This window comes from Terrapene carolina, unplaced genomic scaffold (genome assembly GCF_002925995.2).
Source record: "Terrapene carolina triunguis isolate 2854851 unplaced genomic scaffold, T_m_triunguis-2.0 Scaffold96, whole genome shotgun sequence".
In the NCBI taxonomy this organism is placed as follows: domain Eukaryota; kingdom Metazoa; phylum Chordata; order Testudines; family Emydidae; genus Terrapene; species Terrapene triunguis.
This window is the reverse complement of record NW_020664447.1, coordinates 60,955,422-60,967,714: the sequence shown is the minus strand read 5'-3', so window position 1 is coordinate 60,967,714 and position 12,293 is coordinate 60,955,422. Positions and strand designations below refer to the sequence as shown.

The following is a 12,293-nucleotide window of genomic DNA, read 5'->3' as shown; positions in this document are numbered from 1 at the left end:
CACCTAGAGTCCCCCCAAAGAGAGGACATGGTATTCCAGATACAGATACACTATCTCCTGCACTTGGACACTTCTAGAAAGAGTGGGACCCATAAATAGACCTACTCCAATAGCATCATGCACACACAGACCCTCTGATTCGGACAGCCAAAGTCACTCCTAGTCGTGTTGTTAAGACCATAGGACGTTGCCCCATCCCCAACAACTCAGTGCAAAATGATGCTTGGCTGGTAGCCTATACTCACCTGCAGCCAGGCTTCTGCATGGCCCTCTTCTCCTTTAGGTGTAGTTCTTCCATCAGGTCCCAGTTTGATCCTCCTCCTTCAAAATGCAGGCAGCTGCTGCTCACCTCATTGTGGTACTGCCCCAACACACAATTCCAGGCATTTTAATGAGACATGAAAAAAATCTAGATGGTTAGCTGGCAACTAGTGGCTGGATGCCCTTTTGGCCAGGATCCTGCAGCGAAGAAACACCAGCTCTGATAAAAGGGCCCTTCCCACTCACTGCCTAACTTTATCCCTTTCATTTTTCTTCAGGTCTCCTTGACCTGTAGTCACTTGTGATGAAACTAGTAGCTCTGCCCAGCCTTGCAGCACACACTTATTACTGTGTGTGCTGGTGCTTTCCCCACTGAAAGACGAGTGAGGGAGTACACTGTGACTACAATAATGGGCTGATGGACATGCTGTAAATGCCTGGTTAGATAGATGGGGGAATCCAGATGCCAGCTGGCAAAGGAATCCCTTCTAATCTCTTAGCAGCAACCCCCTGGGAGGTTTTGGTTTACAAGTTGGAGCCTGCTCTCTGGTTATCACTCCTCTTTGGCCTTGGGATTGGCCCTGCTGCCCATTCAATTGAAGGGCTCCCTTTCTCTTAAAAAAAAAAGGGGAGGCTACAAAGGGCTGAACTAGAGCACAAAGCCTTCTAATACTTGACACTTACAGCACTTCACAAACATTCACTAATTAATGCTGGCAAATGGAGAAGTGTAAGGCTCAGAGAGGGGAAATGACTTGCCCAATGCCACAGAGGGTGCTAGTGGCAGAGAAAGAATTAGAATTTAGGAGTTCCCGGCTCTCAGTCTGGCCCACAGTCCACTAGACCCTCACCTCTCCGCCTCCTATCTGGGGAGCTGCTTCCTGGACTGGCAGGCTGAGTCAAGAGTGGCATGAATGACTTAGTGGTTAAATCATAGGCCTGGGTGTGTGACAAACTGGCTTGTATTCTGCCACTGATTTGCTGTGCAATCAAAGGCAAGTCGTCTTCCGTCTCTGGGACTCAGCTTCCCTGTCTGTAAATGGGGATTGAGGAGAGGTCTTACAGGGCTGTTTGGTTACAGATCAGCTGTCAGATAACCCAGCAGCACTTTGGTTAATGGCAGGTTGAATAGATTCCTGAGCCCAGTACCAAGAGCAGGTTGTTTCAGAACATTGGGGCTGGGGAAGGAGGGCAAAGGCAGAAAGCTGTTCCCCGTGTGGTCTGCTACAATGGGGAAAGCAAGTGTGGACTGTAGGAAAGCAGATGGAAGCAGTGGCTCCTCACTACCTGTACTGAATGCACACCTGATAACTCCCCCACCAGGAGCAAACCTAGGTAGGCTCAAATGATACCAACATAATCACTTATCTCAATATAGGAGACTGCACTCAGAAGCATACAAGAGAGGAAGAAAGGAGTATTCTGCACTGCCATATGGGAGACCACTGGTATGATTATATGTGGCAGCTCCTTGTTTCTCAGGTTGGGAGTGCTCTACAGTAGCATGCAAGAGACCTAGGTCTGAATCTCAGTACCATGCAACTCTGGTTGCAATGTTCTCCACTGTTAAGACAGAGGAACTACATAACTTATTGCACTAGTAGAAGGCACTCAGCTACTATGGCGATGAGTATGATATAAGAACCATTACAAAATAAAATGCTGTCCCAGACCCTTGCTCTCTGTGCTGACTGTGCTCTCCACTGGCCCTAGCTATTCAACAGGCACATGGGAAACCAGTGGACCATCCCCACCCCCAGTGTGAATTGGAGTGTGCTGCTTCCCCTATTCTGGTTTCCTGCCAACAGATTTCAGTGCACAAAGGAAATGAGATTACCTAGAAGAAAAAAGGAATAAGGGGCATACACCATTCACACAAACCTTTGTCTGTTTCACTGAAAACAGTATCAGCTTTGCTCCAACTCACTAAGTTTCAGAGCTCTCTCACTTTTCTCTGTGTTGCATTTGACATCTTCCAGTCTTCAAGTTCATAAATCCCGTTCTGTACTTTCTGGCTGCCACTAAACTGTCTTGTGTCTGCCTGAGGTACTCATCCCATCAGAGGCAGAGAATAAAGGGGGCCTCCAGCCATCACTTGGACTGCAGACCAAAACAGCCATGGCCTCCCAGGGCAGCTCACTGTTGTCAATGGTTTGTGATGACAGATTTTGATGGTGGAGCTGGGTTCTCAATGCAGGACAGATTCCATAGCACTGGGAGAGCTGGAGACAATTCTGGGGTCGGTTTCACTGTACAGAAAAGGTTCCTCACTTATTAAAAGGATATCTGCAACATGTAGCTCCTGGAATCTGTATTAAGGGGCTCACCTCTCTCCATCACCGCTCCACAGGTGATGTCAGGCAGAAGGATGGCTCAGAAAAGTTCAAGAGGTCACTGCTGCTAGTGCACATGGAGCCCATGAGGGTGACATCCTCAATCCACACACAATGCAGAACAACAGTAACTGAGAAGGCACCTAGCTGACAAGAGCTCCAGGAACCCATATTAATAATCTTTCCATAGCAGCACCAATTTGACAAATTAGGGAGGGGAAAACATACTCCTTGACTCAAAAAAACATGTTAGAGTTTTAAATTGGAGCCCTTAGAATGGGTTACCCAAAAGGTGAATAAAATGAGTCACTAACATGCACCCTATGATGCTTAGTGAAGGAGCAGCTGGGCTTCCAGGTGGCTGCTTTGCAAATCTCTTCTATAGTATCCATTCCACTTTCTCTCCTGGAAGCAACCTGGGAGCCCTCGCCCAATAGACTTTTACAAAGGACCCCTTCTCAGAGTGATGCTTCAAGAACAGGGGAACAAATCCATGGAGAAGTCAATACTTCACAAGCTGCTTTGCATTTCTGTGCTGCTACAGAACCCACAGAAGGAATCAGCTAATCTGAAACACTTTTGTCTTTTCTAGGTAAAATGTGAGAGGCTTCAGGTCATGCTGCATGAATGTAGGATCCTTTCTTTGTCACATCCTGAGTTGCTCTGAAGGAAAGGAGACAAGGGACACCTTTTGCTCAGCATGAAAACTGGGATTTGTCTTGGGAATGCAGCTGAGCACAGGAAGAAAGGCAGCAAATTAAAAATGGCATCAAATGGTTGTGATTTCTCCTAATCTTCTATCTGATGGAATTGCAATTGAAAATGCCACCTGTGTCCACAGATTTAAAAGGAGGATGGCACTGTATTCTGGACCACCTTGGGCTCCTCCAGGGAGGTGGATTACATGGAATTTGGACTTCAGTTGCTTGGCTGCTTTTAGAACACTCCTAGAGGATGTTGCAGAGGGAAGGTGCCACTAGATCCGAGAGAACTAAAACACAGCAGCCAGGTCCTTTCAGGTACTAGGGCTTTTCTTTAGGCTGCACTGGAAAAAATATTTTAAAATCAGGTATTTAGCACCCAGAGAAGGAACTAACTGTATTAGAAACTCATAAGGAGAAAACTTTTCAGACTAGGTTGTACTTGCCATTGGTTGCTTGTGTTAGAGACTTAAGAAGGACACTGATGTCTGAGTCAGGGAGAACTTGGCACTTCACGGTCAGTCTCATAAGATATATCCATAAGAAAATAATGTTCTTATCATCGTGAATCAGTTCCTATTGATTATGAAATGAAGAGTCCAGGGCTTGGCTAAGGACAGTTGCACACACAGGCTGTTCCATGGTTAACCTGGAATTATGAAAATCCACTTCATCTTGTCCTTTTGTACTTTTCTCAGCATCTGGGGAATGAGGGGGAAAGGAGGGAAGGTTCACAGCAGGCTGCAATTTCAGGGAACAAAGAATGTGTCTATCCCTAGTGCAAGAGGCCCCTATATCTGCGGCAGAACAGAGGCACTTTACAGCTGTGGCTTGTGGCAAACGTGTATTATTAGAATTTCCCACATCCTGCACATCTGGTGAAATACTTGTGGATTGAAGCTCCATTCCCTGTGATGTATGCTGAAACTGCTGAGCCAAATTGCTATTATGCTGACTTTCTCAGCTATGTGGACTGCTGTGAATGTCACAAGATTCTCTTCTGCCCACTTCAGAGTGGGTAGGAGAAGGGCTACAATGTTTCCCCACCCTCATACATGTGGTAAGACACCACCACAGTATTGTCTAAATGGACTGATGCAAAAAGTGTAACGTAGAATGGCTTGTGATGCAGAAGTAGCAGGTGAACTGCTTTCATTTCCAGTCTGCTCCTATGAAGATGCTTCTGGTTCTTTGAGCACTCATCTGGTTCATACAAACTCTCTTTGCGAGGAAACTGGCATCTGTCATTACAATGGTCCAGGCAGGATGTGAGCATGAAAATCCCTTGAGAAAAGTAGCAGACGTGTCTCACCAGAGCAGAGATTTCCTGCCATTCTTCTGGAAGGGTTTTCTTCTGCAGAAAATGAAATTAGTCCTATTGTGAGAGCAGAAGAAAGTAAAGATTTGCTGTGAGCCAAGGAGCTGCAGGACAGTACGGTACTTAGAGGATGTCTTGGTCACTAGTGAAACAATATTCTAGAGCCTTTCATGAGACAAACATTTGTGGGCTTTCCAAGTGATGAAACAGACTTGTAAAGGGACAAGATCCTCTGATAGTTCCAGAGTGCTCTCAAGGATTTATGATAAAGCCCATGGGTGAAAGAAAATAACATTTTCTGAACCACAACTAGAGCCTTTGGAAGAGATTGACTTACCAATTATCTAAATATGACAGAACTTGATCCCCTTAGCAGTGATGGGCACCTGCTACCATACTACATTATTACCATTTATTATTTGTATTGCAATAACACCCAAAGACCTCAATTAGAATCTGGACCCCTTTGTGCTAAGTGTTGTACAAACACATAGGAAGACACAACCCGTGTCTTGAAGAGCAGGAAATGAGTGTAACACACAATAGAAAGGAAGGGGAGGTAGGACAAAGGAAATGGTGATAAAATCTGACTGTAGCATACCTTAGCAATAAGCACAATGTGATGACTATACATCATTTTAAAGTAAAGTAAAGTAATTTTTATTTTTTACTAATTCCAACTGCCTTCAACCCAGCATCATTAGTTGGCTACAATCAGAATCTTTGTGAAAATTTGCAGAGCCACAATTTATGGCAGCACTGGCTGCTATTTTCATTCTTAGGTATTTCTCATGAGATACTTGTGATAGGTATATGGAGACATGAGTTTTGCATGTCTGTAGATGCTAAGAATTCTCCAGCTGATATTAGGCCAAAGAGATTCCATCTTGAATTTCTGGTACTAGAAACAAGAGAGAAAATGCTTTCATTTAACTGTCCTTAACAGACAGGAAGATTGCCACAAACATCTGAGAGGTGCTGGATACATTTGCTTACATCATCTCCTTTTTGAAAGGTCAGAGGCATAAGGAGAGAACGTTTCTTGAGCCTGAGGAAAGTGATGCAAATTCTGTTAACCATTTTAAAGGATGGAAGGAACTCATTTGTCTGGTATTTTCCCTGTCTGAGGAACTAGTTAATTCTATCTCCAAAGGAACCTGGGGACATGGCTGCAGGAAGTCAGTAACTTGATTTGTTAGTATAAGGATTTGCCCAAGGACTTACTCCTTCCCTTTGGTACCTATTGTAGTATCCAAGCTGTGGAAATTAGGTCAGTAAAGGTGTTATGTTCCGCTAAAGAAGTTTGTTGGCTTTGGGGCAGAAGTGTACTGAGCTTAGGAGCCTGTCTTTTCTTTGCTTTCTTTAAGGCCAATTCCATTTTTTGTCTGAACAGGTCAGATACAGAAGTTGCCCCTTCCCAAGGAACATCATTCTTCTTAGAGAACACTGCACTCTTGGCATGGATTTTTAGTGAGGAGGCCCAGATATTACTCTTCTCCTTAGGGAGTCTATCTGATTCACTGAATATAACCAGCTCAGAGCCTTGACCACCACCTCCAGTTCTGTGGCTCATGTACTATGCATTAAAACTCCTCAGGGAGGCAATTTCAAAGTCAGAATCTGACTCTGAAGAGGATGAAGAACTTTCTCCTCCTCCACAGAGACTCCAGGGGAGATGGACTTGGATTTCTCTTTGGCTTCTCAGAGAAGGAAGATCGGTCAGGCTTCCTTACATGAGAGCTGGGCTCTCTGCTTTCTTTGTGAGAGGGCTTCTTGCTCTTGTGGTGTTTAGTAGAGGACTAATCTCTATGGTTAGGGTGAGTGGCAGGGAAGCTGTAGAGATTCTGATTTCCCTGAGGCCTAACTGAGGTAGCCTGCTAGCTTCTAATCAGAAATTAAACAGGCAGAGGAGGGAAGGGTCACTTGCACTACTAGACTCTGCAGCCAGTTGATATGGGAGCTGGAAGTCTGTTTTCACACATTACCGGCACATGCCATCTGCTGCTGCCAGTGGCCATTGCAGATACAGCAGTTGATGTGGACCCTCTTACTTATCTTTGTTTTTCCATTGCCTGAGGGGTGAACATCAGCAACCTCTCCTCACTAAGGGCAGGTCTTCACTACGGGGGGGGTCGATTTAATAATAATAATAATAGCGTAGCTGAATTCAACGTATCGGAGCCGACTTACCCCCCTGTGAGGACGGTGGCAAAATCGACCTCCGTGGCTCCCAGTCGACGGCGCTTACTCCCACCTCCGCTGGTGGAGTAAGAGCGTCGATTCGGGGATCGATTGTCGCGTCCCGACAAGACGCAATAATTTGATCCCCGAGAGATCGATTTCTACCCGCCGATTCAGGCGGGTAGTGTAGACCTAGCCTTAGGCAGAGTGGAAACCAGGTCCTGAGAGCACTAGCAGCAGGGACCCCAAGTACCAGGAAGACTTCTTTCTTCTGATATATCCTTCATCCTGTCCATCACTTGTCTGCCAGTCACCTGAGGAGGCCCTAGTAGCACCGATTATTGGAACTGCAGTGTGTACTGCAGGAATGATAGGGAGGCAAATGTAACCGGGAAGGAGAGAGATCAGATCCTAGCAGCCTGTTCAGTGTGGGGTCCAATATAAACAGTAGGACCCTGTGTGTTGCTTGGGAACATGGTCTGTTATAATTGTTCCATTTGGCTGTTTGACAGGAGAAAGAATGGAAAATATGTGAAAATCTTGTTGGTTATTTAATGAACCTAGGAACTGAGCAGGGCCTGAAGATATTTGCTCTGCATTTTAGGGAGCAGTGGGTTTTCAACCCTATGCAATCTCTAGCTGCTGATGCACTCCTCTAATGCAGGCAGAGTTATCTTCATAGCACTAGCCAAACTTTGACTGGTGTGGTGCAACAAGCCACTGAGGCAGCTGATAGAAGCCACCTGTTCCTTGGGCTTCAGGTCTGGTTCTAGAAACATCAGCCAATCATGAAAAAGTTTAGAAAGCAGAAATAAATGGGAGGAGAAAGCAAAATACAAAAATAAGCCACACCAAATACAAACCTCCAGCAATGAAACAACATGACATTACAGTCAGATTTTAAAATAACTGAAAATATAAACCATACAAACAAAATGAAATTACTTTATTCAAACTGAGTATTTCCATGGCTTCCTGCCAAAATTCAAGACGGCAGCCAATGAGGATGTCTCTCATCACATGGTCTGTTTGTCTTCTGTCATTGGTTGTCATGTGGTGTGAGCAGTGCTCATAGAGGGCAGAGAACTGTGTCTGTTACAGGACTAGGATGGGCTGAAATGGCTGAGTGGATGAGGCTTCATGTTCAAACTTAGACCTTGGGAAGCACTATGCAGACAGCTAGAGGACCTCTGTCTTATGTGAGTGTCTCTATGGCTGGTGGGTGGAAGGAGGTGTGGGAGAGGAGAAGGAATCCTGGGGGCTCAGCAGCAGAAGCTCTGAGAGGGAATGGTGCCCCTCAGCTCAGAGCCTTACCACCAGTTCCCACAGATACGTAACTTCTCTCCTCTCCTCAGAGAGTTCTTTGGAATGTGCAGCAGGGCCTCACTGTCAACCTCATCTGGGTGTTAAAGGGATGGTGGTGTGATGAGCAGTCACTGCTGCTTCATCCCTTGCCTCGCACTCAGGAGCGGTGCACTGGGCTTCTCACCTGGTGCTCAGAGTTAATCCATCACTGCGAGTAGGAGCTGGAAAAGACACAAAGCAAAGCCTGTGAGTGACCTCAAAGGGGCATTCAGAGTGTAAAACACCACTGCACTGACCCAGTGGATGCAGAAGTAATTAGCACTAGAAATTTGGAACTCCCTGTTAGACTGCAAACCACACGAGAGCTACACACAAATGCATAGATCAATATGCTAAGCCTGTCTGAATGAGCTAACAGCTTAAAAGCCATAAATACTTCTCACCATCCCCTGGATAACTACTACCCCTTCAGCTGCTTATGACTGGCTCTCCGCCTGACCCATCTGCTCCTCACAACATCCTCCCACAGCCATGCTACTGAGTCTTCTTTTTCCTCTTCAGTATATTTGGTCTCTTCCAATCTGTGTCTTTTGCTCCTTTGCTTGCTGGTCGGGAACCTCTAGCCCCACAAAAGAAGGAGCTGAAGGGCTCGTTGCTGCAGGGGGTGAGCTCTCTGAATGAATAATTTGGGGGATGGGAAAGGATTTTTTCCTTCCCACTGTTCAGAATGGAGTTTAATCCTGAGCTCTGCATTTTCCCAGTTTAATAGGTTTAAGGCAAAACTCTGATGTCATCTTCACTTATTTTACTTTAAAAAATTTATTTGATGTTCATTTAAAAAAAAAAATCCAGACGGCCTAGCAATGCACCATGTTTGTTTTGAATAGGTCATGTTTTTTGGTTATTCAGGTGGGCAAAGCTTTTCCTGTATATTTAGGAAATCAGTTTGCTCCTAGACTTGAACACTTGTTGGGAGCTGTGTTTATTAAAAATAAATGCACTTGGAACCAGAATGCCAATCATGTGCACTTGGACTGGTTACTGGTCTAGAAATCTGCATCTAGCATCCTATTGTCCCTCTGTATTCACCTGCTATATTAATGCCAGTGCAATGGAAGGGAAATGAAGTCACACAAGCCATCCATCCAACTTTGCCACTCATCCTCCTGCTCCACAGAGACTCCCTTGCCACTCTTTTCGCATGTAACCCTGTAACACAAGTGGCCCTTCCACACACACTAACATGAGCTCATATTTCACGAGTTCTTTGTGCCTGGATGTCTTGAAGGCTCATGCAGGGAGGGGCATTCCTAGGCATATGTGGAAATTGATGAGTCTCTTTCTTCAGAGTGGCCGCTGGGCACTACCGCAATACAAATATTAAACAATCTAAGTAAATCCATGGGGCATACCCCTTTCAGGCTGTTGCTGGTCTGTTCACCATCCTCAAATGGGTGCTGGGTGACAAAGAGGGACAGATTTCTTGTTAGCCAAAGGAACCTTAGAAATAGGCTTGGAATTAGATTGTCTCAATCCCCAGACTATGATGATTGAGTCTCTTTGCTCAAAAGATTCATGGGACTGAGTCACCATGTATAACAGACTGAATCCCCTTATCCTCCACTTCCCAGGAGTTGTTAGAACATAAGTCTGTCTGGCTATCTATCCAGGTACTACTATGTCCTCCATGATTGTAACATCTGAGCACTTCATAAATATTAATGAATTTATCCTCAGAGCACTTCTGTGCAACAAGGAAGTTGCATCTCCATTTCACGGATAGGGCACTGAAGCACAAAGGCCATGTGATTTGCCTAAGATAACACAGTGAGTCTGTGGCAGAGCTAGGAAAACAAATCTCTTGAATTCTAGTCTTAAACACAAGATCTTCCTCCTTCCTACATGGGCTGATAACGCTAGAAACTCTTCTCTCTTGGCACCATGCAGAGGGACTTTCCAATCCTACAGTGTTGCCCATGCTTCCCTTGGTAACATACAGCTTGAGTCTGAAAGGAGGTAAATTGATAGACAATATATATATCCTAGAGTGGATGACATTAGCAAACAGGGACAGCTGACAAGTGAAGACCAACCTGGCCCCCTTCCCCACCTTTTCTGGGCATAAGTCCAATTTGGACTATGTAGGCTCAAAAAAGCAACAGCACCATGTCACAAAACCCTACCTGGGTGTGTAACACAAATGGGCTGCCCACAGCTGCAACCATTTGAATGAAATCTCCCTGCATGAAAAGGCTGGTGAGCAGCCTCACTAGGAAGGAGAGACAGGCTTGGGGAGGCCTGTGTGACCCCTACTGTCTGCCCCATGCCACAGAGAAGACAGAGATTTACCTTCCCATCCAACACCACTACAAAGTCCCTGTGCTCTGGATAAACCCAGATCTGTTTCCCCTTATTCACCCCCACTCTGGCACTTTGAGTGCAGTAGGTGAGGGCCTGCAAGGATTCTAAAAATTAATACTGGCCACTCCAGGCTGGTATTAAACTCCCAAGGTTATAGCTTTTCTCTGACCTTGGATGGGTAGATGCTGCCACCACCCAAGTGCAACCCCCCCATCACCACTTTTTAGAACCCAGGAAGGCGCACTTGGGAATTCCTTCCTGTCAGGTACCATCAAGCTCTTTCACACACACACACCCTCTGGGGAAGAGCTGAGAAAGAAAACAAAGGAAACCTGCTGTTGCCAACAGCTAATTAAACAACATATGCACAAACCTCTTAGGACACAAAAACCCAATCCTGTTCTTAAAAAAGGTAAATTTTATTAAAAACAAAAAGAAAGAAAATACATCTGGAACTTAGTCTTTTTGCTAGGTCTTAAAAAACAATTACAAAAATTAAGCATCAAGATAGCTCTCTTGAGGTTCAGCTTAAAGGTTACAAGCAAAACAAAAGCATTTGGGGGTTAGCACAGAGGAGTCCACAAGCCAATAAGCAATAAAAGAAAATACAGGTCTGTCGCATCTTAGGCGCATTTAACATGTGCGATTTCAGCTTTATGCGGTCGGCAAAAACAAAACAAAACAAAAAAGAAAAATAACAATTTAAATACTGTTTCTGTAGTGCGAGCGATTCCGCCCGCCATTACACTCAATGTAATTTTGACTATACGCGATTTTCGCTTTAGACGCTGACTGCGGAACGTAACCCCAGCGTAAGATGAGACAGACCTGTAACCCTAATTGCATCTTCCTAGACATTCCTGATCTACCTACATATCTGGGGTTCATCAGTAGTTCTAGGTATGATTTGATGATTTTTCATACCTGGTTTAAAGCTTTTTACAGCATAGTTTCAGTCCTGTCCCTGCTTAGTCCCCTCTCTCCAGAGAACAGCAACAGACAGAAAAGGGAAGTTTTTCCCCAATTTTAAAAAGTTCTATACCTCCCATTGGCTCTTTTGGTCAGGTGCCCATTCCCTTCTTTTTATCTATGGGCTTTTTTTAACCCTTTACAGGTAAAGCAAGTAGAGAACAGCAACTAACAGGGATTTTATAGCTAACTGGCTGGCTGGGTGTCCATAAAAGGTAGCTCCCCCTGCCTTCATTTATCACTACAAAATTCTTGTGCTCTGTATAAACCCAGATCTGTTTCCCCTTATTCATCTCCCCACTCCCCAGGTTGTTTGCTGTAGTTGCTTCTCCCTGCTCTGGCTCTGTCCTTCCCCACATTCAATTTCCATGAGTCTTGCCAAACTCTCAACCTATTCACCCTAATTTTTTGGCCTATATTTCTCTACTGCAAACCAAGAGTAAATCAATGCCACAAAAAGACATCCAGTGGAGGGGCAGAGTCAATTCCTGTATTGATAGCAAGGTACCAAAGGACTACGTACAATACAGTAGAAGTAAGAGAAAGTTACTCACCCTGTGCAGTAACTGAGGTTCTTTGAGATGGTTGTCCCTGTTGGCACTCCACTTTAGGTGATTCTCTGCTCCTGCACTTGTAATTGTAGATTTTTAGTAACAGTGCCTGGTTGGGTCACACATGCACAGTCTTCATCTTGCACCGCCTCAGGCAGTTATGTAGCGCTGTGTGACCAACCCTCCCTGGATTCCTTATCTACTGCAGAGCCTCTAGTGCGAAAAAACTCCAAAGTAGAGGGGAGGAAGGAGAGTAGTGAAGCACCCACAGGAACAACCATCTCGAAGAACCTCAGTTACTGCACAAGATGAG

At 45.0% G+C, this 12,293-nt stretch overlaps 1 protein-coding gene across 2 annotated transcripts in view; it reads right to left on the bottom strand.

The window, feature by feature from the left end:
* Positions 1–6,958: 6,958 nt before the first annotated feature.
* Positions 6,959–12,293, bottom strand: part of TTLL5 (tubulin tyrosine ligase like 5) — a 214,163-nt gene continuing 208,828 nt past the window's right edge. For both annotated transcript variants that reach the window (XM_029911515.1, XM_029911516.1), the window contains one exon: positions 6,959–8,320. In XM_029911515.1, the coding sequence (XP_029767375.1) occupies positions 8,280–8,320 (41 nt within the window). In that variant the 3' untranslated portion in view covers positions 6,959–8,279. The remainder of the gene's footprint in view (positions 8,321–12,293) is intronic.